Raw genomic sequence first — 22,564 nt, forward strand, 5'->3', positions numbered from 1 at the left:
TCTCTGGCCCAATACCCAGTCAGGAAGCTACAAGGAGGGCTTGAGTTCTAGTCCTTTAGGGTCAGGAGGGAGAGAAAGGACACTAATGCAGCTGTTTCTTTCAGGTCCTGTGCCACCGGTTTTTTTCTCCAAATCTTGCTTGGGTCAGGGTCAAAAGATTGTTGAGAGAGAAGTGGGGTTGAAGAAAGAGGCGCAGTTGAGAGACTAACAGAGAGAAAGAGGTTTGTAGGAGCCATACAAATGACCTAGCTTCCTATAACATCAGTTTCTCTGGACCAATTTGGGGAGGGAAAGAAAATCTGTAAAAAAATTTTTTTGATATTTTTAAAGTTTTAAAGGAACATTAGGCGTCAAAGGCAAAATTCTCTAGAATTTTTAAGCTAAAACTTGACACTGGTAAATTCCTTGCTTGGGGCAGGGGCGGGGGTAAGCGGTTAGGAATTCTGGCTCCTCCCCCAGCTAGGATTGGTTCCCTTTGCTCTTAAGTTTAGGGGAGGAGAGAAAGCCCGGCCGCTGGCACCAAGTGAAGGCCGCTATTGTGGTCTCCCGGGCGGTGGGAGTAGGGAGGCTCGGTGCCCGAGGGCATGGCCCATAAACAGGCTCTGGGAAAGGGCAGTCCTGCGTCCCCGCTGTACCCTTGGCGACACGGTCTGCGTGGGAGGAGGAGAGTGTGAGCCGCGGTCCCTGGCGCCGCCCCCTCCCTCCGGCTGCACCCCGGCTCTGGCTCCACGTGGTTTTCACCACTGGCCCCGCAGACCGCGTGGTCCCAACGCTGCCCCGGATTGGAGAGGGCGTGGCGGAGAACCGCGAGCCCCAAAGGGGTGAGTCTGTGACTTCCTCAGAAAAGAGCGAGGAATGCGCTCTGAGGGCAAAACTGGACTCCACTGGCTTCTGACGACAAACCTGGGACGGAGAGTCCGGGAGTCTTGAAAAGCCAGGTGAGCGGCTTTACTAGGGGGAAGGACAAGCCAGGGTCATCACCCGGACCGCCATGGCCGTGCACGCCCGTCGTCTGTGCCACATTGCCTTCCACGTGCCGGCGGGGCAGTCCCTGACCCAGGATCTGCAGCGTCTCTTCGGTTTCCAGCCCCTGGCCGTGCGGGAGGCAGAAGGCTGGCGGCAGTTGGCCCTACGCAGCGGCGACGCGGTCTTTTTGGTGAACGAGGGCGCAGGGCTGGGGGAGCCGCTGTACGGCCTGGACCCACGTCATGCTGTGCCCAGTGCCACCAACCTGTGTTTCGACGTGGCGGACGCGGGCGCTGCCGCCCGGGCGTTGGTCGCGCAGGGCTGCAGCGTGCCGGTGCCCCCGGTTAGCGTGAGGGATACGCAGGGCACAGCCACCTACGCTGTGGTCCGCTCGCCTGCCGGCAACCTCAGCCTGACACTCCTGGAGCGTGCGGGCGTCCGAGGGCCTTTCCTCCCAGGATTCCAGCCTGTATCCTCTGCAGCCAGCCCGAGCTGGGTCAGCCACGTGGACCACCTGACCCTGGCCTGCATCCCTGGCAGCTCCCCCACACTGATGCGCTGGTTCCACGACTGCCTAGATTTTCGCCACCTGCCACTGAGTCCAGGTGAGGACCCCGAGACAGGCCTCGAGGTGACAGCAGGATCTGGGAGAGGGGGACTGAAGCTCACGGCCCTGCAGACCCCACCAGGCAGTGCTGTCCCCACTCTCGTGCTGGCTGAGACCCTACCAGGGGCTTCTAGTGGACAGGACCAGGTGGAGCAGTTCCTGACCCGGCACAGGGGACCAGGACTGCAGCACGTGGGGCTCTACACGCCGAACATTGTAGAAGCCACTGAGCGGGTAGCAGCAGCTGGGGGCCAGCTGCTGGCTCCTCCTGAGGCATACTACGAGCAGCCAGGCAAGGAAAGGCAGATCCTAGCTGCTGGGCATGAGCCTAGCCTGCTGGCCCGACAGGGGATCCTGCTGGATGGCGATGAAGGCAAGTTTCTGCTTCAGGTCTTCACCAAGTCTCTCTTTCCAGAGGACACCTTCTTCCTGGAGCTGATTCAGAGGCAGGGGGCCACAGGCTTTGGCCAGGGCAACATCCGGGCCCTATGGCAGTCGGTGCAGGAGCAAGCCACCAGGGAATGGGAAGCCTGAGGAAGGTTGCTGCTGGTTTCAGCCTCCTATACTGGAGCACAGGGCCAGCTGAACTGAGAAACACCTGCAGAGGCTTGGGGTGAAGGGCTTTGTCTCCAGGGGCCAGGTACAGCCACCATGTCTTCGGTACCTACCAGAACTTGAAGCTCTCACTGGGGTCCAAAGAGGTGGGATTTTTTTTTTTTTTTTTAAACCATGAAATGTTCTTACGTAGTCTATAACTAACATAAAGAATGATAAAGGAATTATAGTAGGAAATAGAACTTACCGATATTTTTGAACCATCTTTGTGACCTTCTCTGATCCCATTTCTCTCCACCATATCCCCCAATTTTATGATTATTAACCCTTGATTCACTGTATTGTTTCACTACATATGAAACAATACAGAAATAAATTTAGTGTTTAAGGTAGGAATTTAAGACAACAAATCCTCCCGGTTCCCTTCTCCCTAGGGAGCAGCCTCTGTGGGTGGGGAGGCCTTGGGCAGGGGGCCCACTGCAGCTGCTTTCTTCCTCTCTCCTGGGGGCTGGGGGAGGACGATCACTCGGGACAGAACACTCACCTCCATTTGCCCTGGGCTGGCTGGGAGTGCGGGCTGGGAGTGCAGGACTTCACCACTTTCCGGGCCCCTCTGAGGAGAAGAATGAGTGGGCTAGGGAGGAGGTGCAAAGTCTCCAAAAGGACTATAAAAATAAGTACTTTATTTAAAAAAAAAAAAAAAAAGCCAAAAACGGATTCTCAGGAAGTGGGGGCTTGCAGAGGCGTCACTGGGCCGTACTGTTGAGGTGGGGTGCATCCGTGGGGAGGTGAGGCCGGAAGAAATTATCCAGGACTTGCTGGCCCGGGCCGGGCCTTTTCCGGCTGGATGGAGTAGACACTGGGGGCCGTTTGGAACCCTGTGCAGAAGTCAAAGGAAGGAGCCACTCGGGGGGCAGCAGACTGTCCTCTCCTGCCCCCCCTCCACGGCACTGATACAGCTCAGGTTCCTGTCTGAACGCGGTAAAGCTTCCAGCTGGTCTCCATTATCTACACCTTCGGTCAACTCTAAATGGCAGCCCAAGGTACTCTCCCTAAGATACAAATCGGACTTCTCTCTCCACCAAAAATGCTTTCATGGCCTGGTGCCCCTGGCCCTGACTGGCCTGCGCAGGCCCTGCCCATCAAATGTGTCCCTGCGCGCAGCACTCTGAGTTACACCAGCTTTGCTCACACTACTCTTGTAGGAACATTCTTGCTGCAGACTCCCCTTCCAGACCTGGAGATAATGATTCATTTCTTAAAACCAGATTACCAGCTGCTGCTTCTAAGCAGCCTTTCCTGATCTTTGCCTCCCAGACAGAATGGAAAACTCTCATAAACCACAAAACCTAGTACAAGCATTTTTCACACACCTGTGACCCTATTGTCTCCATCATTTGTTTTATTCTCCACCCGGGATTCTAAGCTCTAAGGTCTCCAGGGAAGAACTACTACTTGGCTGCCCACAGCGAAGTCTGGAGGGGATAATGTTCACCCAAGCACGTGTCCTTTAACTCACTGAAAACCCGTGGGTTCAGGGCTGGGGAAAGATGGCTGGGTGAGGGCCAAAGAGACTCACCTTGCGGGTGCCTGGCTGTTGGCCCTCATACACACGGAACACCTAGCCAAGGAGAGACGGGGAGAGCGCAGGGCTGGCATCTTAACCCCAAAGAACCAAACCCCTGTGGTCTCTCAACTTCATGCCCCCCACAACACACCTGTTTAAAATAGCTTTTGTGTTTCCCTGTTTACATGGTAATAGGTTCACAAAGAACATACAGGAAACACAAAAAAGTACAAGGAAGACAACACAAGTAGTGCCTTTTTCATAGCGGTGGAGACAGCAGCAGTGTGAAACTCCTCGCGGGTCAGCCAGCGAGCGCCAGGTGGCATGGCGGTCACTGGGGTGTGCCCGTCCAGGGCCAGACTGTATACTTGATATGTCAGCTTGATGTGAGAGAAGGTGTGGACCACCTGGAGGGAGAACCAAGGGGCTGAAACAGGCCCATGAATGTGCCCACAGAAGCCAAGACCCCTGCCCCTCGCTTGGGTCCCTCACCTGCCCCAGGTGCTGGAGGTGGGTGGCTGGGAGGGGCCCAGCCCAGCGCTGCAGCTCCCCCAGCAGGGCCTCGAGTTCACATGGCCCGGAGGGCTCTGCAGTCACACAGGGGAACTCCCACAGTCCTGCCAGCAAACCTGAGAGAAAGGGCAGCCAGGTGTGGCCAGGCGTTAGCTGTCAACGCCTCCGTGTCCCTCTTGGTGCTCCTGCCACCACCCTGGGCTCCGAGGATCTAGCTACCTGAGCTGGGCCTCTGCACCAGCAGAATTCGAGGACCTCCACGGGCCCTGGGCTGCTCCAGAACACAGACGGCAGAGCACTCCTCCCTGGGGGGCCTGCGGCTGGCTTTTCTGGGGAAGTTGGTCACTCCCAGGGTCTGGTCCCAGGGCTCCATGGGAGGCGCACACAGCTGGCACTGCCCCGTGCTGGGAGCTGGGAAGAGAGAGCCTCAAGTGCTGCTAGGCCCTGAGAGCAGGCCAGGGCCCAGCTCTGCAGAGTCTTATTCGGAGTGTAGGACAAACTGGAATGAGGCTTCCACAAGCAGGTCCCCAACGCTGCAGTAAAGGGCTGGGGCTGGCACTCACCGCACTCCTCCACGTCGGGGCTGCCTGGCAGGTTCTGCAGGGCCAAGCGCTGTTCCCGCTCCGCCTAAGGGGCATGAGGCAGATGTCATGCAGCAGGGGCTGCCCTCTAGGGCCCCTGCCTGACCCTTCCCCAAATGGCTCACCCTCCAGTGTGCACGGCACAGGCTCTGCACTGGGCACTGGCTGCAGCGTGGGTGCTGCGGGGTGCACACTGTGGCCCCCAGCTCCATGGCCGCTTGGTTTGAGTCCCCGGGCCGGGCAGGGTCTACCAGCTGCTGGGCTAAGCTCCTACAAGGGAACGTGGCTGTGAGCCAGAGACACTTTAGAGATACCCTTCCCAGTCTCCCCATGACCCTGAGATCCTACCAGAGATGCTGGGAGACGAGGGTGCTGCTGGGGTCCGCACCAATGGCTCGGACTCGGCACAGGACCCGTACGACATTCCCGTCTACCACACCGGCTGCCTGGCACAAAGGAATCTAGGAGTTAGCCTGTACTGGGAGGAAGAAGGGTGGGCACGCACCAGGCCGGGGTGGGCTGGGGACTCACCTGTCCAAAGGCAATGGAGGCAATGGCTCCAGCTGTGTACCGCCCCACGCCAGGCAGGAGCTGCTGCAGGGTCTCTGCTGTACGTGGCACGTGGCCGCCTAGCTCCTCTACCACCTGATTGTGAGGACCGGGGAGGCTCTAGGTTATGAAACACCTGAGGCCCTGGGCCTCACCCCTTTACCTGTTACCCCCTGTCACTCCCTCACCTTCCGGGCTCCTTCCTGCAGCCGCCGGGCTCGAGAATAGTAGCCCAGGCCCGCCCAGAGCTGGTTGACCTCCTGTGGGTGAGAGCAGAGAGATCAGTGGTCAGTCCTCACTTGTCCCAACTCCCCCCACCCCAGGATGACTCTTACCTCCAAGGAAGCACTGGCCAGGTCCTGCAGCGTTGGCCACTTCTATAGCTCGAAGGCAAACAAAAAGGAGCAAGCTCAAAGTCAAGGGAAGTGGAGGAAACCTTCTTCACCCCTACCCCAAAGGCTGGGCTCTCTCTGGGGTCTGGCTCATGACCCTCCCCTTCCTTCCCTGGATTCACCTGCATCCATCGGGTATAATAGTCGATCACCGTGGCAACCTGGGTCTGCTGCAGCATGACCTCTGAGACCCACACTGGGGGAGAGGGGTTGGCATGAGGGCGTGGCCAAGCTGCCCTGTTCCCAGCACACAGCCCCTAGACCCCAGACCAGTAGGCATCCAGGCAAAGCAGCCCAGGTCCCAAGACATGCACTCACCAGCATATGCCCGCCTGTCCAGGTCCACCTCCCCCTCCGCCTGCCAAAGCAGTCCCAGGGAAGGAGTCAGTATGGAGACCACTGGGCATCCACCTCCCACCCTGCTCTCCCTGTCCCTCGCCTGCTTACCCGCCTTCTCCAGGGTAGGTCCCGCTTCTCTCGGTCGTACCAGCTCAGTAGCTTCTCCCGAAAGACTGTGACCTCAGCTGTGTCTCTGAAGAGATGGTACGGGGAGAAGGCCTGCAACACCACGTCCTTCTGCCGCCTGGCCAAGTCTGCTGGGACCACAGGAAACTCAGGTATCATCCCTGCCTAGGCCGTGCACCAGGTACCCAGGGCACTGCAGCCCGGATGCTCCCACTTAGGGTGTCCCCTACTCCCAACCCCTTGCTTAAGCTTTGGATCTGAAATCAGATCAGAATTCTCTAGCTGTATGTAACCTGAGCCAGATTGCCAGCCTTAATTTTCCCAGGGTGGTACCACCACCTTCTTTGACTCTGGGTCACAATGAACACCCAACAGTTTCAGCCAAGCATAATGTATACATGTGCAGGGCTTTCCCATTTACAAGACATTTTCGGGCTCATAATCTCAACTGATCCCATGAAAGCCACAAGAGGAAGGAAATGCACAGACAACCACTCCATTTCACTGGTAAGAAAGCAGCCGTTCAGGGCAATCATCCCAAAGTGACACAGCAAAGTCAGAAGAGACCTTAATTAGTCCCGTAAGGTCCTGACACATAACTGTGCTCCTTTCCCAGCCCGAATCTCCCTCCTTTTCATGGCCAATGAATCCAGCACCTTTGTCTTTGACTAGGACTGAGCTCCTCACCATTTGGGGTAGAAGGCTTGACCCGACTGCTGCTAAGGACACACTTCTTTTTTCCCTCCTGGTGGGATGCCTGTTTCCTGTGATGACTCCTCACAGCTGTTCGTGGCTTCTTCATGATGGCCTAGAAGAGAAAGGCCCAAAGTGGTCAGTCACAACGAGGCTGAATCTTGGGGCCCCACAATGGGTATAACAGCCACCTCCCTCTCTGCAACCCTCATGATAGAGTGTCTAGCTTTCCTCACTCTCCAGATGCTCATGGGTTTGCTCTTGGCAGGCTGTGGCACTGAGGGATGACTAGCAGGGCTGAGTTTCTGCAAGTGACTTCAGAGAGACCAACATAAGCGAAATCTTGGAGATACGCAAAAGAGACCAGGGCTGGGCTGGGCAGGATCACCTGTGTATCCCGGATGCTCACTGTGACTCTATGTGTGGACAGGGGCTCAGGAGGTGTGTCTAGAAGCACGCAGCAGGCAGAAGTTTATCTGGTAGAGATGCAGCACAAGAAACAGCCTTGAGCCATCATGTAGTCCAAACTTCCTTTCTACAGAAAGGAGAAACCAAGGATCAGAGATGGGAAAAGATTGGCCTGAGAGCAGATGGCAAGTTGGGGTGGTGGCAGTGGTGGTGGGAGCAGATGTGCTATTTTTATTCCCAATCTTTTCTTAATGTAGTAAACCAAAGCTGGCTGCCCACTGGTAATGAGAAATGTATCTGGTTGATCTTCATCGCTCCCTTACTATTCTTTTGGTTAGTAAGGGCTTACCGTGTGCCAGACCCAATGCTAAGTTAAGCGATTTCCCCCTCCATCTCCAGACAACGTCATTAGGTATATGCTTGTATCATCTCCACTGCAGTTATGAGAAAACTGAGGCTTCTGGAGATGAACCAACCTGTGCACCCAAACCCAGAAGGTCTGCCTCCCGAGACTGCACTCATGTGCTGTGTTCTACCAGTCCCCGCTGAGCCCCTGCTTCAGACTCTTTTTTTTTTTTTTTTTTAAAGATTTTATTTATTTATTTGACAGACAGGCAGAGAGGCAGGCAGAGAGAGAGAGAGAGAGAGAAGCAGGCCTCCTGCGGAGCAGGGAGCCTGATGCGGGGCTCGATCCCAGGACCCTGAGATCATGAACCAAGCCGAAGGCAGCAGCCCAAAGCACTGAGCCACCCAGGCGCCCCCCTGCTTCAGACTCTTAAAACCTCGCTTCATCACCTCATTTTCATCAAGAGCTTCCTTCTTCCTTCAGAGAAAAGTGAATGCACAAGCTTCCTGTCCTCTGCACTTACCTGCATTCTCCCGCTCCCTCTCCTCCGGATAGGAAATAGTGGTCTCTCCCAAATGCGCTGAGCTCAAGGTCCTGCTCCTTTATCCCTTTTACAAAACCCACTCTCCTTCCTTTCCGAGCCAACCTATGGTCACCAAACTCATTAACTCCATAATTCATCCTACAATCTATTTTCCAAGGAGTAAAGCCGTCTTTTAAGACACGATCGTCTCATTTTCTTACTTAAAACCTTCAATGGCTTCCTACTAATTCACTGAGTAAATATTTATGTAGTGCCTATGTGCTAAGCAGTTTTAAGTACTTGGAAACTTCAGTAAATAAAACACCAAAGGTTCCTGTCGTTATGGAGCTTATATTCTAATGCGGGGAGGGGGGAACAATAATAATTAAACTATATAGGATGTTAACTGATAAATACTAACACAAAGAGAAGATGTAGAGTAGGCGAAGGGGATAAGGAGTGGTGATGGTGGAATGTTGCGATTTTATTTTTTTTTAAAGATTTAATTTATATATTTATTTGACAGAGAGAGAGAGAAAGCACAAGCAAGGGGAGCAGCAAGAGGGAGAGGGAGAAGCAGGCTTCCCACTGAGCAGAGAGCCTGGTGTGATTGGGGAGGTGGGGTATCAATCCCAGAACCCTGGGATCATGATGTCGGCCAAAGGCACACGTTTTAAGACTGAGCCATCCAGGTGCCCCCTGGAATGTTGCAATTTTAAAGCACATGGTCAAGGTGGGACTTATTAAAGTGATATTTGACCAGTGATTTCAGGCAACTGAAGGAATTCGCCAAAGGCATCCTACAAAGGAGCTAGTGCAATGGCCCTAAGGAAGATCTCTGGTGTGTTTGTAGAATACTAAGGAAGCCAGTGTGGTTAGAATGGACCCAGGAAGGATGAGCAGTAGAGGAGGTCAAAGAAGTAAAGAAGGTAGGGGGCACAGGATCTCTAAGTACCTTGTAAGCAATGAGGACTTTGGCTCTCACACCCATTGCTCTGAGAACCCAATCCTCTTAACATAGTCTTGTAGGCTCCAAAGATCCCCACCTGCCTCATCCCCTCACTCACTATGCTCCAGCCATATTTGCCTTAATAGTTGCTTCAATCCCCCACATATCTGTCCGCCTTGACATCTCACCCAATCCTTTTTCTCTCTTTGGACAGCTCTTACCCTGTTCTTCACCTAACAGTTCCTTACTCTTTCAGGTCTCTCCCCCTCCCCCCTTTTTTAAAGATTTTATTTAATTATTTGACAGAGAGAGAGAACAAAGCAGGAGGAGCAGCAGAGGAAAAAAGCAGGCTCCCCACTGAGCGGGGAGCCCGATACGGGGCTCCATCCCAGGACCCTGGCTGGGATCGTCACCTGAGCCAAAGGCAGATGCTTAACTGACTGAGCCACCCAGTCACCCCATTCTTTCAGGTCTTGACTTAAATGTCCAAATCAGCCCCCTTCCCCTAGTCTCACAATCTTATGTAATTCTTCATTTTTTCCCTCTTATACTAATTGTAATTTTTTTTTAAGATTTGATTTATTTATTTGTCAGAGATAGTGAGCACAGGCAGACAGAGTGGAGGGAGAAGCAGGCTCCCTGCTAAGCAAAGAGCCCGATGCGGGACTCGATCCCAGGACGCTGGGATCATGACCTGAGCAGAAGGTAGCTGCTTAACCAACTGAGCCACCCAGGCGTCCCTACTAATTGTAATTTCACATTTATTTATGTTTCATTGATCAGTACCCGCTTACCTGACTTGACTACAAAACTCTATGAGCAAAGACCGAGTCTCTTTTGTTGACTATTGAGTTCCCAGTGCTGAGCACAGTGCCAGGTAAGTTGTATACAAGCACTGTTGAGTTAATTAACCGGATGAAATATAGTAAGAGGTTTCTTTCTTTAGAATGGGAGAAATCCAGTGCTCGCTTCGGCAGCACGTATACTAAAATGGGAGAAATCCAAACGATACTAACTAATGATGAAAAAGACTCAGTGGAGAAAGGTTGAAGATGAACTAGAAACAGTAAATAAAGAAAGGGCTGAGACTCCTTGATGGGAACCAGAGCCCGGGAGACAGAACTGGCCTCTGGTAAGGGCTCACGGTATCAGGATTCAAGTGCAATCACCCTGGAGGTCAACTGTACCTCTCGTCCGGATTATTGCAAAGGCTTCCCTGCCAGTCGGTGTCTCTAACCCCTCTGGCAGCCTCGTCTCGAGTCCCCCTACCCGCCTTTTCACTTCTGGAAGTGAGGTCTCCATTCTGCTTGTGAATTTACCTATTACCATTAGATCCTTTCTCCCTACACTGCCCTGTCTGAGCCTAACTCCTGGGCGCGCTTCAGGCTGGCCCGGGCAGCCTCCCAGCCGCTGGGGACTGCCATCCCCACCCCGGGGCCGCGTGGATGAAGACCTCATAAAGCCGCCGCCGGCGTTCCCGCCCGGAGAACACAGAGAACGCATTACCTCCTGTTCAGTCTCCCGCGCCCGGCTTCCGACGTGCTCCGGGGGCGTGGCTCCGACCGCACGGCGCCAGCCAATAGGTCCGCGCGCGCGCCGGGCCGCCCCCATCCGTGCCAGACCCGGGAGGTGTGAACGGAAGTCCGACCCGTCGGCGACACGGAGGGCGAGGCCCCGCCCCGTCCCCCACCGCCAGAGCCGCGCGGAGAGCAGGCAGGCGGAAGCTCCGCGTACCCACCAACTACTCAGGCGAGGGCGCGCGGTGTCATGGCCGCCGACAGTGGCGATGGCGCAGCCTCAGCCCCAGCGGCCCCTGACGGTGAGTGGCTTCCGGGGGCTTCCCGCTTTAAAACCCTATGCGCACCGGAGAGGGGAAGGCCTCGGGCTCTCGGCTGTAGAAACTAACGTTTAGAGGACCAGCTCTTCCTTCTGAGCCAGCCACGAGGAGACTACAAATCCCGGCGGGCAGCGCGGTTCGGGCTGCGAGAGCCTGGCGCGTTGAGAGCAGTCGGGGCGGGTAGGGGCGTGTCGGGAGGTGTAGTCTAGAGTCCTGGTTCTGTTGCGTGGCGCGGGTCCGAAGGAAGTGGAATGTATTGGGAGCTTGGCTTTGAGAAATTATTTATGAGGCTTTGGAGGGTACTAGTTACCGTTGCTTGTGGCTCCTGGGGCCCCGTGGGAACAGTACTATGGAGCTTTGGGAGGCATTAAAGGAGTCGCATTCCTCAAGCCCTGAGAAGGATTTCCTGCGGGATGTGGGAAGAAGGAACCTCACAGATCGTTTATCCAGCGTTCCACTTCTAAAGATTGTGGTGCTGTGGGGAGAAGCAGTTTTCCCAAAGTCTGACGTAAACCACTGAAGACGCCGGCCTTTTCCCCCCAAATTCAGAGCACTGCTCACCCCTAGGCCTGTGTGTAGAGCGCATGTGATACAAAGGCTTGGAGGACAGAGGTGCTATTTCTTGCCCTAATGGAAACTGCCCCCCAACGTTCCACCCCGAGCCATGGCCTACACCTTGGTACCTGTTGCTCCGGGCCCCTGCCCCAGCATTACCATCCACGCTCTCTCCTTAGCCTCAGGCGGTGTCAGCAAAAGCACAAAATCTGAGGAGAAGCTAGCAGTCCAGGTGCCCGTGGTGGATGTGCAGAGTGACAACTTCAAGGAGATGTGGCCATCCCTCCTGCTGGCCATAAAGACCGCAAGCTTCGTGGCTGTGGACACGGTAAGGGCAGGGGAATGGGGAGGGCAGGTAGCTGTGCAAGGGCTGGTGCTGGGAACCTGACACAAGACTCTCCCTTTACACACTCCCAGGAACTGAGTGGGCTTGGGGACAGGAAGAGTTTGCTGAACCAGTAAGTATAAGCCCTGATCTTAGTGCCAGCCTTGGCAGGAGGGGCAGACTTCATCCCTGGAGTAGAAGTCACAGTCCTGGGTGGTTTGAGGGCTAACTTCCAGCTACAGCCACCCCCTAAACCCAACCCCAAGGTGCATCGAGGAACGTTACAAGTCCGTGTGTCATGCAGCCAGGACCCGTTCTGTTCTCTCCCTGGGCCTTGCCTGCTTCAAGCAGCAGCCAGACAAGGTATGGACTGATCTTCCCATCCCTGCTCTGTGGCCGCGGGGAAGAGGGTTGAGATCCCGGAGAACATCAGGTGTTCGGTGTTTCTTTCCCAAATCCTAATGTAGCAGATCCTTTCTCTCTCAGGGTGAACACTCCTACCTGGCTCAGGTGTTCAATCTGACCCTGCTGTGCATGGAAGAGTATGTGATAGAGCCAAAGTCTGTGCAGTTCTTGGTACAGCATGGCTTCAACTTCAACCGACAGTATGCTCAGGGTATCCCGTACCACAAAGGCAATGACAAGGTAGGTCTCCAACCTTGACACTGCCCCTTCTGTGATTTCATTTCTTCCTAACTGGTCTGGGTACAGGGAGAGGATCTGCTTCTTAGGGAGTATGGGAAATCACTAGGGATAAGGCTAGGGAAACAAGCCTGATCCCCAATAGACTAGCGTAGGGAGCGAGAACTTTCCAGATAGGGGGCCAGGGATAAATGTTGTGCAAAAGAGGCTCCCTACAGGACTGTCCTTCCCTATGATCCCTTTCTTTCCACCTAGGGCGATGAGAGTCAGAGCCAGTCAGTGAGGACACTGTTCCTGGAGCTAATCCGGGCCCGCCGGCCCCTGGTGCTACACAACGGTCTCATAGACTTGGTGTTCCTGTACCAGAACTTCTATGCACACCTGCCCGAGAGCTTGGGAACCTTCACTGCTGACCTGTGTGAAATGTTTCCAGCCGGCATTTATGACACCAAATATGCTGCTGAGTTTCATGCGCGCTTTGTGGCCTCCTACCTAGAATATGTTTTCCGGAAATGGTGAGGAACTGGTTCAGGTTTAGGGGTGGGGCCTGGTATAAGCCTGACTATTTCATTCATTTAAGGTATTTATTGAGTGTCTGCCATGTGCCAGGCACAGTATTTGGTGCTGAGTATTCAGCAGTAAGCAAAACTGACAAAAACCCTATTCTCTTGGAGTTTATATGCTAGTGGGCCAATACCTTCTTATGCTGTTTCAGTGAGCGGGAAAATGGGAAGCAGCAGGCAGCTGGCAGCCCACACCTGACCCTGGAGTTCTGCAACTATCCTTCCAGCATGAGGGCCCATATCGACTACCGCTGCTGCATGCCCCCTGCAACCCATCGCCCTCATTCCACCAGCGTCTGTGACAACTTTTCGGTGAGAGCACCCACCCATTTCTTGGGGGAGGGGAGGTTCTGATGCCTGGAACGCCTCTCTAAGCCTTTTCCTACTTCTAGGCCTATGGTTGGTGCCCCCTGGGACCACAGTGTCCTCGGTCTCATGATATTGATCTTATCATTGACACCGATGAGGCTGTGGTGGAGGACAAGCGGCGACGGCGGCGACGTAGGGAGAAACGGCGGAGGGCTTTGTTGGGCCTGCCTGGGAAACAGACCTCTGAGGAAACTGAGGATTGTCCTCCGGTGAAGCAGGTCTGTGGCGATGGCCTCAAGGCTGAAGAAATGGAGCAAGAGGTAGCTGAGGATGAGACTAGGACCCAGCCTGGCTTGGAGCAAGGTCACAAAAATGACTTGGAGCTGAACCTTAAAACAGCAGGGCCAGAAACAGCTGATACAGCTGCCCCAGAAGTGCCAGGGAGTCAAGCCGGTCCTCACCCAGTGCCTGGGGATGGACTGCATCGGGCTGGTTTTGATGCCTTTATGACAGGTTACGTGATGGCCTATGTGGCAGTGAGCCAAGGACCCCAGCTCTGTAGCTCTGGACCCTGGCTACCTGAATGCCAAAACAAGGTATACCTGAGTGGCAAAGCTGTACCCCTTACAGTGGCCAAGAGCCAGTTCTCCCGATCCTCCAAAGCCCACAACCAGAAGATGAAGCTGGCTTGGGGCAGCAGCTGATCCAACTTTCGCCTAGCACTCAAGGCCCAGGAAGAGAACTGAGAGTGGAACAGAGGTGTCTGGGTTCCTCTAACCTGTAAATGTTCTACTCCCACCTTCTACAGAGCTGGGGGTTTGGGGCTGGTCCTGGACTGGACCACCTCCTTTACTCTAGAGGGTAAGGAACAAGGGTACAAGTAAAGAGGCTGACCAGCACCTGTAACACAGACTTTATTTATTTTTAAATCTGAAAGTGTCTTGGGAAAAAGTATTACCAAAAAATCAACAGAAACAAGTTATGAAAATATTTGACCAGCTTCATCTTTGGTTATTTCTTATTGCGGCTCTGTAAGGACAGACTGTTCCCGTGGCTCCAGCCAGAGCAGGAAGGGAAGAAAATCCGCCTGTGCATAAGCCATTTAACCACCTGGGTGTATCACATGTTGACAAATACATAGAGCAGGCCCTGAGGCCTACAAAACCGGCCCCACTCCCAACCACAAGGTTGAAAGTTTCTGGGGCAGAACATTAAGATTCCTTCATAAATATGAAAATAGATTAATCAACTGGAAAAGATCTTTGAATAGGTTAGCTAAGAGCCATGACCACCACGCTGCCTCACCCTCCCCTTGCATAGAAATGTAGTGATGTGGTCTGACCATGCAGTAAGTGCAAACAGCAATTATTCAAGTGTCTTAGACGTCCTGGCAAGAAGCTCCCCGTTCTTCAAGTCTGAGAAATAGCCATGCCTTTTATGGCTTCCTGGTTAGCTCCAGGTTCCATCCAGTAGCTTATATGACAGACCTGGGGTGGGAGAAGAAGCTGGGGTATTAGCTGCCTGCCAGCTCAAACCAGAACTAAGAGTCCTCTGGTCCTGTCTGGGGAAGTGCAGTGGGAGTTGGGTGGGAGCCAGAGCTCCTTGCTGGATTTCAGAAGCTTTGTATCAGCTGTTGGCCCTGCCTGGGAAGGCCTTTCACTGTTGCCTCCCCTCTCATACACAGCCATTGGGCACTTGGAGCCCCCAGATTGAGCCTGGCCTGGCCTGCTTGCTCTGTAGGCTGCAGGGAAGAATTGAGGCTGTGCACCAGGGGGGCCCTGTGGCTTCAAATGAAGGTCCACCCCCAAGGTGAACTGGGGACTAACCCCTCTCACCCATCCTGTTTTCCCTGGGTTTTCAGGCCTATGCCTGAGACAGAGAAGGGGACTGGAGCCAAGCCTCTTGGCCTTTCTTCTTCTACCTCCATTTCCTCAGAAGCACCTGCAAGGCATGAACTGGCCCCCTGGGGCCTGGGCCCCAAACCATTTTCCTCCTGGGGACTGGAGCAGTCCATGGCTTCGTGGGCTGGAGCAGCTTGGAGGGCAGAGGCTCGGAATGGCGGGATCTCTCTCACTCTGTACTTGAGACTACTGAGGCGTGGTGGGGGCCCATCAGATAGTGATTCTTCTCGGCCAACAAATGGACAGGACTCTCGATGCAAGAACTCTGGTGAACCAGGCAAAGAACGCCACCGGCGAGCAGGCGGGGCCGGGGGGTCCTGCCAGTCAGCCGCAGGCAGAGTTCCGGGCCCTGGTGCATCCAGGTCAAATACCAGGGAGATAACAGATTTGCTGGGCAGGTCAAAGAACTTGACCTTGCCACCCTTGAGGTCCTGGCGTGCACTGAAAGGGTTGATTTTGGGGATGCGGGCAGCACCATCTCGTGGCTGGTAGTATGGGTCCAAGACATTCACTGTACGTGGGGGTTTACGGGAGAAAATGTCTGATTGGCTTCGAGACAACCAGATAGTACGTCTTGGGCGTGGGGACTTGGGAGGGATCTTGTCATCCAGTGTGCTCAGTCGCTTCACCCCAGGTCCTTTTTCCAAGAGTCCTGAAAAACAATGAGTCAAAACAGGCTTACTCACATTAGTCATAACAAACAGAAGTGGCACCTTGTGCCACAAAGCATTTAACCAATGAGAAAACTCAAGAGAGGCCATATGCCGAGTCATATTTCTTAGAGTCCAGTACTTTTTCCATCATCCCCTGTCCCTCTGCCTTTTTCCTGGATGTGAGATCCTATAATCAGCCCTAGAGAAGAAGGCCCCAAATCCTAATTTCTTCCCTTGGAGTCACGTGGAACACTGGTCTAATCTCTTACCCTTGGCTGTGGACTGCAGCTTCCTGTCTGTCTCCAGCTCTTCTTCCTGTAGATGGCTCAGAATTTCCTCCAGGGTCTTCCCAATCTCCACGAAGGATGGGCGCAGTTTGGGGTCCATCTGTAGTCATCCACACCAACCATTAGCCCTGTCCTCCTATCTTCCACCCCAAGGATGGCATTTGAGTCTGTTTCTGGCATCTTCTAAGATTCAGATATGCAGCTAAGAGATCTTTCCTAAAGGTCCCAGACCATGAGGGTGATTCTCAGAGCTAAGGTTAGGGAAGATGCTGTTGTCTTACACCCACTCCTATCAGCACCCTTTCAGTGTGTGTCTTATCCCCTTGATGGGCACAGAACCATCCAAAAGGGTATGCTTACATTGGTTTGTTCTGTTTTTGCTAACATGTTTCTGGGAGTTACCTGGATAAAGCCCAGCTACCCCTTGGTCATGACAGGTAGGTCCAGACCCCAGAGCTGTATAAAATGAAGGCTATCAAAAGCCCTTCCCATGGGCCTTAAGGCCAGCTGGACCCAAAGTCCAACTGAAACCTGACTACTGAGTTCTATTGATATCCAGGGCAAGAGGCAGTGAGTCTACCCTACAGGCTGAGGACTGTATAACACAGCAATTTTCCTCCTCTTGGTCCACGGTTCTGGAGGCGGCATGGAGGAGGGGCCATGGGCACTGCTATTCATCAATGAAAAGGAGGCTCCTCATGAAGCTAATTAGCAGCCTGTCCTAACTAGATGAAAGGGGTTCAGCCAGCTCCTGACCAAAGCTGGGGGGAGGGGAGGGAGATACTCACATTACAGCAGTTGAAGGTCAGCTGCAGGAAGTCTGGGGGACAGTCTCCCACCATATGCTGGAAAGCATCATAGTCTAGCCCAAAGTTCTGTGGATAGGTATGGTAAGGAGGGGACACGGAAGACCGGTCATTAATCTCTCCACCCATCCTGGCCTGCTTAGGAGAGGCTGAGAATTGCCCCAAAGTAACAACACAGTTCCAGCAACTCCACCCTGGGAACAACAGTTCCAGAGCTTCAAAACCAGCCCCATCCCACTGGCACTGTGCCCTATGCCTGCAGTTCACCTCTGTGCGGGGAAGACAGTCCGGATCAGCCTGGATGCGGGCGATGATCTCACAGAGGATGATACCATAAGAGAACACATCCGCCTGGTGGGTAATGAGACCTCAATGAGTTTCCTTCTCAGTGGAGAGAGAGGTGGGGTTTCTGCCCCTCAGGTCCACCAGCATAGGCTTGCGCCCTACTGTCTGCATTTCATTCAGTTCATTTACCGGGCAGCTGCCGAGTACCAGCCCTGGTCTTAGCAGGATTTAGCTCCCCACCCGGAACATACAGGTTGATCCTGGATACTTTCTGCTAAGAGTGGATTCTAAGGAGTACCAGGCCCCGGGATCCCCAGACTCACCTTTTCATTATAGGGCTCATCTCGGAGAACCTCAGGTGCCATCCAGAATGGTGAGCCCACCACAGCCAGCTTTTCACTTCCCCTGCTGTGGGGTAGGGATGGAGGGGAGATTATATGGAAAATGAGCTTGCCACTGGCTGGTGCAATGGGATACCTGACCACTGGGAACTCCTCTCCCTGAAGGGGAGATGTCTTAGAAGGCACTAAAACTGACCACATTTAGGAAGCTGGGACTGAGCTGTGACCAAGTTCTGGCCTCTGGGGAAGAAGCTGGAGCTTTGCTTTTGCTTCGGTCCCTTCTGTGACCCCAGTACCAATTAGGACTACCCACCTGACATCAGGAATCTTCTCAGCCAGGCCAAAGTCAGCTACCACTGCAGAGTAACCATTCTCATCCCTCTTTATCAGGCAGTTCTAGGGTTCCCAAAGAAGAAAATAATGTGGCTCAGAAGGGGGACCACCCAGCCATAAGGTTACCACCACCCCTCCCTGCCACAGGGCACCCTGGCTCTCCTCCTTGGTGAAACAACACTCTTAGCTGACCCCAGTGGTCAGACTTGGGGGCTCTGTCACCCATGGGAGATGGCTCAGGCCTGGATCTTGGGTTCTTGCCCTAAGATTCATATGCTTCCAACAAATATTTATCTTTGCTTTCTATATACTAAGCCTCAGTGAACAAACATCTTTGTCCTCTTGGAGCTTACAATCTAGTAGAGGAAGACAGACTATCAGGCCCCTGGCCTTCCATTCTCTTTTCCTCAGAATGCAGAGCCAAACACTAGCCTGACCTTGCCAAGTAATGTAAGCGTAAAACAAACATTCAGGCCTGCACTATCTTTTACTGCCCACAGGATCACAACCAGCTTCCTCTCAGTCTATGACCTGACTCTAACCAACTGACCTACCCCCTACCCATGCTGTTCCTATGCTCAAATCTCCATCCAAACTTGTCACAGACAATCTGTACTCCTAAAGCCTGAATAGCTCCTTCAAGCTTTTTGTTGTTGCTTATACAGTTCCCTTCCATTTGGAATGTTCTCCCAACTCTCCTTTCCATGTATTTTTATGTATTTTAAAATACATAAAAGTGACCTTTCCACCCTGTCATTACCACACTCTCTTCTCAACTCCTTTAACTCCTCCTCTCTGCCAGTCTAGCAGAGAACAGGTTCTAGTTAAGGCCTTGCCTTCTCACAGCACTCAACTGGTGACAGAGGCTCAGGATGTGTTCACTGAACAAGAGAAAGGATGAACCCAGATGACTTGTAAATAAACACAAATCAGCAACCAGCTCTCCCCAAACAGCTGCGTTCAAAATAGCCCTACACACCCACTCAGGAGGCACCTCCCTCCACCCCCTTTCTCCAGAGGCAGGAGAGAGTAGGGATCCTGGGCTCAGGGACATCTCTGGGGCCAGCAAGGCCCTATCTGACCCAAACCTGCCCTCCCTCCCTCCTCACTGGGCTTGGCATGCAGTTGCTGAGGCAGAGCCACATCACCTCCTTCCTCCACCGCAGGTACGAATGACTTTCTTTGGCCTCAATGTGATCATACTATTCTCTCCCTGAGCTGGAAGGAGCCTCTGATTTCATCATCTCCTACCTGGGTCCCAGATGGACATGCACCATACCTGGCTTCCAACCAGGACCATCCTTGTGCTTGCCATGGCTTTGGCCCTCCCATCAAGTCGTGCTGCCTCAGCACCCCTGAGCCCCCCAACTATCACTGTGAGAGGATGGGCCTGGGCCAGCTATTGCCTATTGAAAAGCCAAAGCCCAGGCTATAAGACACAGGCTTGTGAGGCAGTATCAGCTCAGATCGGTCACGTTATTTTCCCTGCTCCTCCCTTTTCACCAACAACTCAGGCTCCTGTCTCCGAGGCTCAGTCTAAAGTCCTACTTACTATTTGCTTTATAGCCCTCAGAAACAGCCCCATAAATTCAGCCTGGGAGCAGCATGTAAGGGAAAAAGAATATGGCCACAGTACACTGTCCTTGTCAAAGCTGTGCAGTTTCTGCCCCAGCTTCACATTCATGGACATCTACTGTCCTCACTGCAAACCACCCACGTAGGGGTAAGTGACTTCACAGTAGTTTCTGTGAACAGCTGAGAAATGGCTAAGGCAGGGATGATTGGGGCCTCACAATATGGGACAAAGCTACCCAGTTTGCCCCTCATCTAGAGGGTGACTCCTGCACCTTGTACAGCTTCTCACAGCCAATAGCTGGCACGGGAGCCAAAGACAAAGATGGGATACTGCAAACCAAAAGAGCCAGACTTTTGGAGCCTATATCTGAGGTGATAAGGAAAATGTGGAGCAACCCTGCTGGATTAGCCCCTGTGGGATTTATCAGAAACTCCCAGCCTGCTCTTAAGACCCTGCCCTTAATGGGGTCTAGGATAGTGAGATATGGCTGGCCACACTTGCTGTTTTCACTTCCTTATCTCCCACTCATTCCTCATCGGTTTCTGCTGTGTGTTCCCCCAGAGGATACAATGACTTCTATGGCATTAATTTCAATAGACAAAATTAGTTCTTATATACTTGATCTTTCTGCTGCTGACATTGCTGATTACTTCTTTCAACACTTTTTTATGTGATTCAGGAATCATATTAACACTGGGCATGCAGGGGTACCTGGGTAGCTCAATCAGTTAAGCATCTTGCCTTCAGTTTGGGTCATGATCCCAGGGTCCTGGGATGGAGTCCCACATCGGGTTCCCTGCTCAGTAGAGAGCCTGCTTCTCCCTCTCCCTCTGCTGCTCCCCCTGCTTGTGCTCTCTCTGCCTCTGTCTCTCTGACAAATAAATAAACTCTTTAAAAATAATAATAATAATAATAATAAATATGTTCCAAATCAGTCCTTCCTTCTTCATTCCCACTACCCTTGCATTAGGTCCTTCTCATTCCTCCCCTGAATGTTGCAACACTCCTGTAACTGGTCTCCCTGGCCTGGTCCAGGCTTGATCTTTATTATTCACCTTCCTCATTCCTGCCAGCATGACCTTAGTAAAATGTAAATCTGTGTTACTCCCCTATTTAAAAGCCATCAATGACATATTGTATGATTCCATTTATATGAAATGTCTGGAATAAGCAAATCCATAGAAAGTGAAAATGGATCAGTGGTTGCCCAGGGCTGAAGAGAGAAGGGACTAGAGTGTGGGGCTTTCATTCTGGGATGAAGAAAAGTTCTGAAATTAGATAGTGGTGGTGGCTGAATATACTAAAAGCCACTGAAATACATACTTTGAAAGGGTAAGTTGTGTTTTATGTGAAGTATATCTCAAAAAAGCTGAGTCGCTTTCTCCATTTCCCATCTAGAAGATTAAATAAGCCACACAGTATATGATCAGAGTCCTCTCTTTTCAACTCTTATTCCCTACCACTCCTCCCTCCCAGTCTGCACATCATAGAGTTCATGCCACTATGCCTTTGTTTGTGCAATTCCCTGTGTCCGCTCTGGTCTAGAATATGACCTCCAGCATGTGTACTGATAATAATTAAACTAAACTAGTAAGTATAATTCAGTTTTCCAAATTCAGTTCAGCCCCCATCTCCTCTGAGAAACCTTCTCTGTACCCTCAGGTTGGGTTAAATACCCTTTTTTCAAAGCATCCTATGCATCGCCCTCTCTACCCATCTACCATGTTATAAAGTCTGTATAGTCCCTTCCCATGGCTAGAGACTATAAGCTTCAGGAAAGCAGTGATGTCTTAAGAAAGAGATGGCCCAAAGAATACTTCCTAGCCCCTTGGGTAAGGGAAAGATTGCCTACTTCTGTCTATATGGCATCCTAAGATTACAAAACATTTTTCACAAACACAGTCAAAACGACATTGTCAGGTGAGCAGATCTAAGATTTTTACATTTAAGATGAGAAAAATAAGCTTACAACTGTAAGTGGTAAAGACCCAGGTCTCCTAAGGGTTCTCACATGACACTGCCCTCCCCAGAAAGAGGCTGAAAAGCTTTCCCCTTTTATAATGAAGCAATGTAGGCTTCAGCAAGGTCATGGCAGGAGCAATGTAGTCTTAAGAGAGCAGCAGGGGCCAGGGGCCGTGGAGAAGGCAGCACTATGTGCAATATCGTAAAACCCCTTCATTTGGGACTCCAGCCACTATCTCAAACGTCCAAAGGCATCTAGTACAATGCTTGCATTTCTCACCCAACTTGGACATGGCCCCATTATAAGTAGGTGGCTACAGAATACAAATATGAAGCTCAGACCACTGTGGGGCTCTGAAGAAGCCAGACCAGTTTTCAGGCTGTGTGGAATATAAGGTCCACTACATATAGAACGAAGAATGCTTTATTCAAAAGTGTCTTTGGGGCGCCCTGGGTGGCTCAGTTGGTTAAGTGTCCAACTTGATTTCAGGGTCATAATCTCAGGGTTCTGAGACTGAACCCTACGTTAGGCACCATGCTGGGCATGGAGCCTGCTTAAGATTCTCTCTCCCCAAACCATAAAAGACTCTTAATCTCAGGAAACTAACTGAGGGTTGTTGGGGGTCTAGGGATAGGGTGGCTGGGTGATGGACACTGGGGAGTGTATGTGCTATGGTGAGTGCTATGAATTGTGTAAGACTGATGAATCACAGACCTGTACTCCTGAAACAAATAATACATTATATGTTAATTAAAAAAATAAAAAGATTCCCTCTCCCTTGGCCCTCCCTACTCGCTCTGTGTGTGGGGGGGTGTATCCTTGCCTAGAGTAAGCTGCAGACATAAGGGAGGCTCAGACAGACTTCCCTGAGGGGAAAGGTTTCTGATTTTCAGGCTCAAAAAGGAGCGTAGGCCCTACAGCTGCCTGGCTTCTGTTCCTCTGTGTCCGCTCCCCTATTAGAATTCATCACACTAGAACTGAGAGACTCTATGTTTGCCTCTTCAGTGACGGAATGATCCCATTCATCTCTGTGTCTCAAACCTAGCACAGACACACAGAAATGGCTTAGCAAAT

The 22,564-nt window shown here is 52.4% G+C and overlaps 4 protein-coding genes across 13 annotated transcripts in view; 2 read left to right on the top strand and 2 right to left on the bottom strand.

Moving 5' to 3' along the window:
- The first annotated feature begins 481 nt into the window (after positions 1 to 481).
- On the top strand, positions 482 to 2,497 carry HPDL (4-hydroxyphenylpyruvate dioxygenase like). The gene has a single exon (XM_059135581.1). The coding sequence runs from the start codon at positions 992 to 994 to the stop codon at positions 2,105 to 2,107; it is 1,116 nt and encodes a 371-aa protein (XP_058991564.1). The 5' UTR covers positions 482 to 991; the 3' UTR covers positions 2,108 to 2,497.
- A 294-nt stretch (positions 2,498 to 2,791) lies between these two features.
- Positions 2,792 to 11,064, bottom strand: MUTYH (mutY DNA glycosylase). Of its 9 annotated transcripts, XM_059135573.1 has the most exons (18): positions 10,853 to 11,064; positions 7,298 to 7,423; positions 7,125 to 7,203; positions 6,883 to 7,003; positions 6,178 to 6,326; positions 6,049 to 6,088; positions 5,853 to 5,926; positions 5,674 to 5,715; positions 5,527 to 5,598; positions 5,321 to 5,434; positions 5,138 to 5,235; positions 4,915 to 5,059; positions 4,772 to 4,835; positions 4,428 to 4,619; positions 4,188 to 4,324; positions 3,950 to 4,102; positions 3,708 to 3,749; positions 2,792 to 3,006 (listed from the first exon to the last, which is right to left on the bottom strand). In XM_059135573.1, exons 3-18 carry the CDS (start codon positions 7,137 to 7,139, stop codon positions 2,875 to 2,877), a joined length of 1,590 nt encoding a protein of 529 aa, XP_058991556.1. In that variant the 5' UTR covers positions 7,140 to 7,203; positions 7,298 to 7,423; positions 10,853 to 11,064; the 3' UTR covers positions 2,792 to 2,874. The 9 variants fall into 9 exon arrangements, with proteins under 9 accessions (XP_058991556.1, XP_058991555.1, XP_058991554.1 ...); XM_059135572.1 differs by lacking the exon at positions 10,853 to 11,064 and adding an exon at positions 10,621 to 10,746 and having other exon boundaries at positions 7,125 to 7,423; XM_059135571.1 differs by lacking the exon at positions 10,853 to 11,064 and adding an exon at positions 8,166 to 8,404 and having other exon boundaries at positions 7,125 to 7,423.
- TOE1 (target of EGR1, exonuclease) lies at positions 10,800 to 14,335 on the top strand. Its single transcript, XM_059135579.1, has 8 exons — positions 10,800 to 10,933; positions 11,686 to 11,834; positions 11,924 to 11,964; positions 12,098 to 12,194; positions 12,318 to 12,476; positions 12,729 to 12,988; positions 13,189 to 13,348; positions 13,429 to 14,335. Exons 1-8 carry the CDS (start codon positions 10,882 to 10,884, stop codon positions 14,047 to 14,049), a joined length of 1,539 nt encoding a protein of 512 aa, XP_058991562.1. The 5' UTR covers positions 10,800 to 10,881; the 3' UTR covers positions 14,050 to 14,335.
- TESK2 (testis associated actin remodelling kinase 2) overlaps positions 14,243 to 22,564 on the bottom strand; it is a 134,686-nt gene continuing 126,364 nt past the window's right edge. Inside the window, exons 6-11 of one of the 2 annotated variants that reach the window (XM_059135568.1) lie at positions 17,932 to 18,014; positions 17,601 to 17,685; positions 17,260 to 17,343; positions 16,975 to 17,061; positions 16,169 to 16,286; positions 14,243 to 15,898 (exon numbers count right to left, since the gene is read on the bottom strand). In XM_059135568.1, coding sequence (XP_058991551.1) covers positions 15,177 to 15,898; positions 16,169 to 16,286; positions 16,975 to 17,061; positions 17,260 to 17,343; positions 17,601 to 17,685; positions 17,932 to 18,014 — 1,179 coding nt within the window. In that variant the 3' untranslated portion in view covers positions 14,243 to 15,176. Of the gene's footprint in view, positions 15,899 to 16,168; positions 16,287 to 16,974; positions 17,344 to 17,600; positions 17,686 to 17,931; positions 18,015 to 22,564 lie in introns of both variants that reach the window. The other variant, XM_059135567.1, reaches the window with a different exon arrangement.

Source organism: Mustela lutreola, chromosome 10, assembly GCF_030435805.1.
Source record: "Mustela lutreola isolate mMusLut2 chromosome 10, mMusLut2.pri, whole genome shotgun sequence".
Lineage (NCBI taxonomy): Eukaryota > Metazoa > Chordata > Mammalia > Carnivora > Mustelidae > Mustela > Mustela lutreola.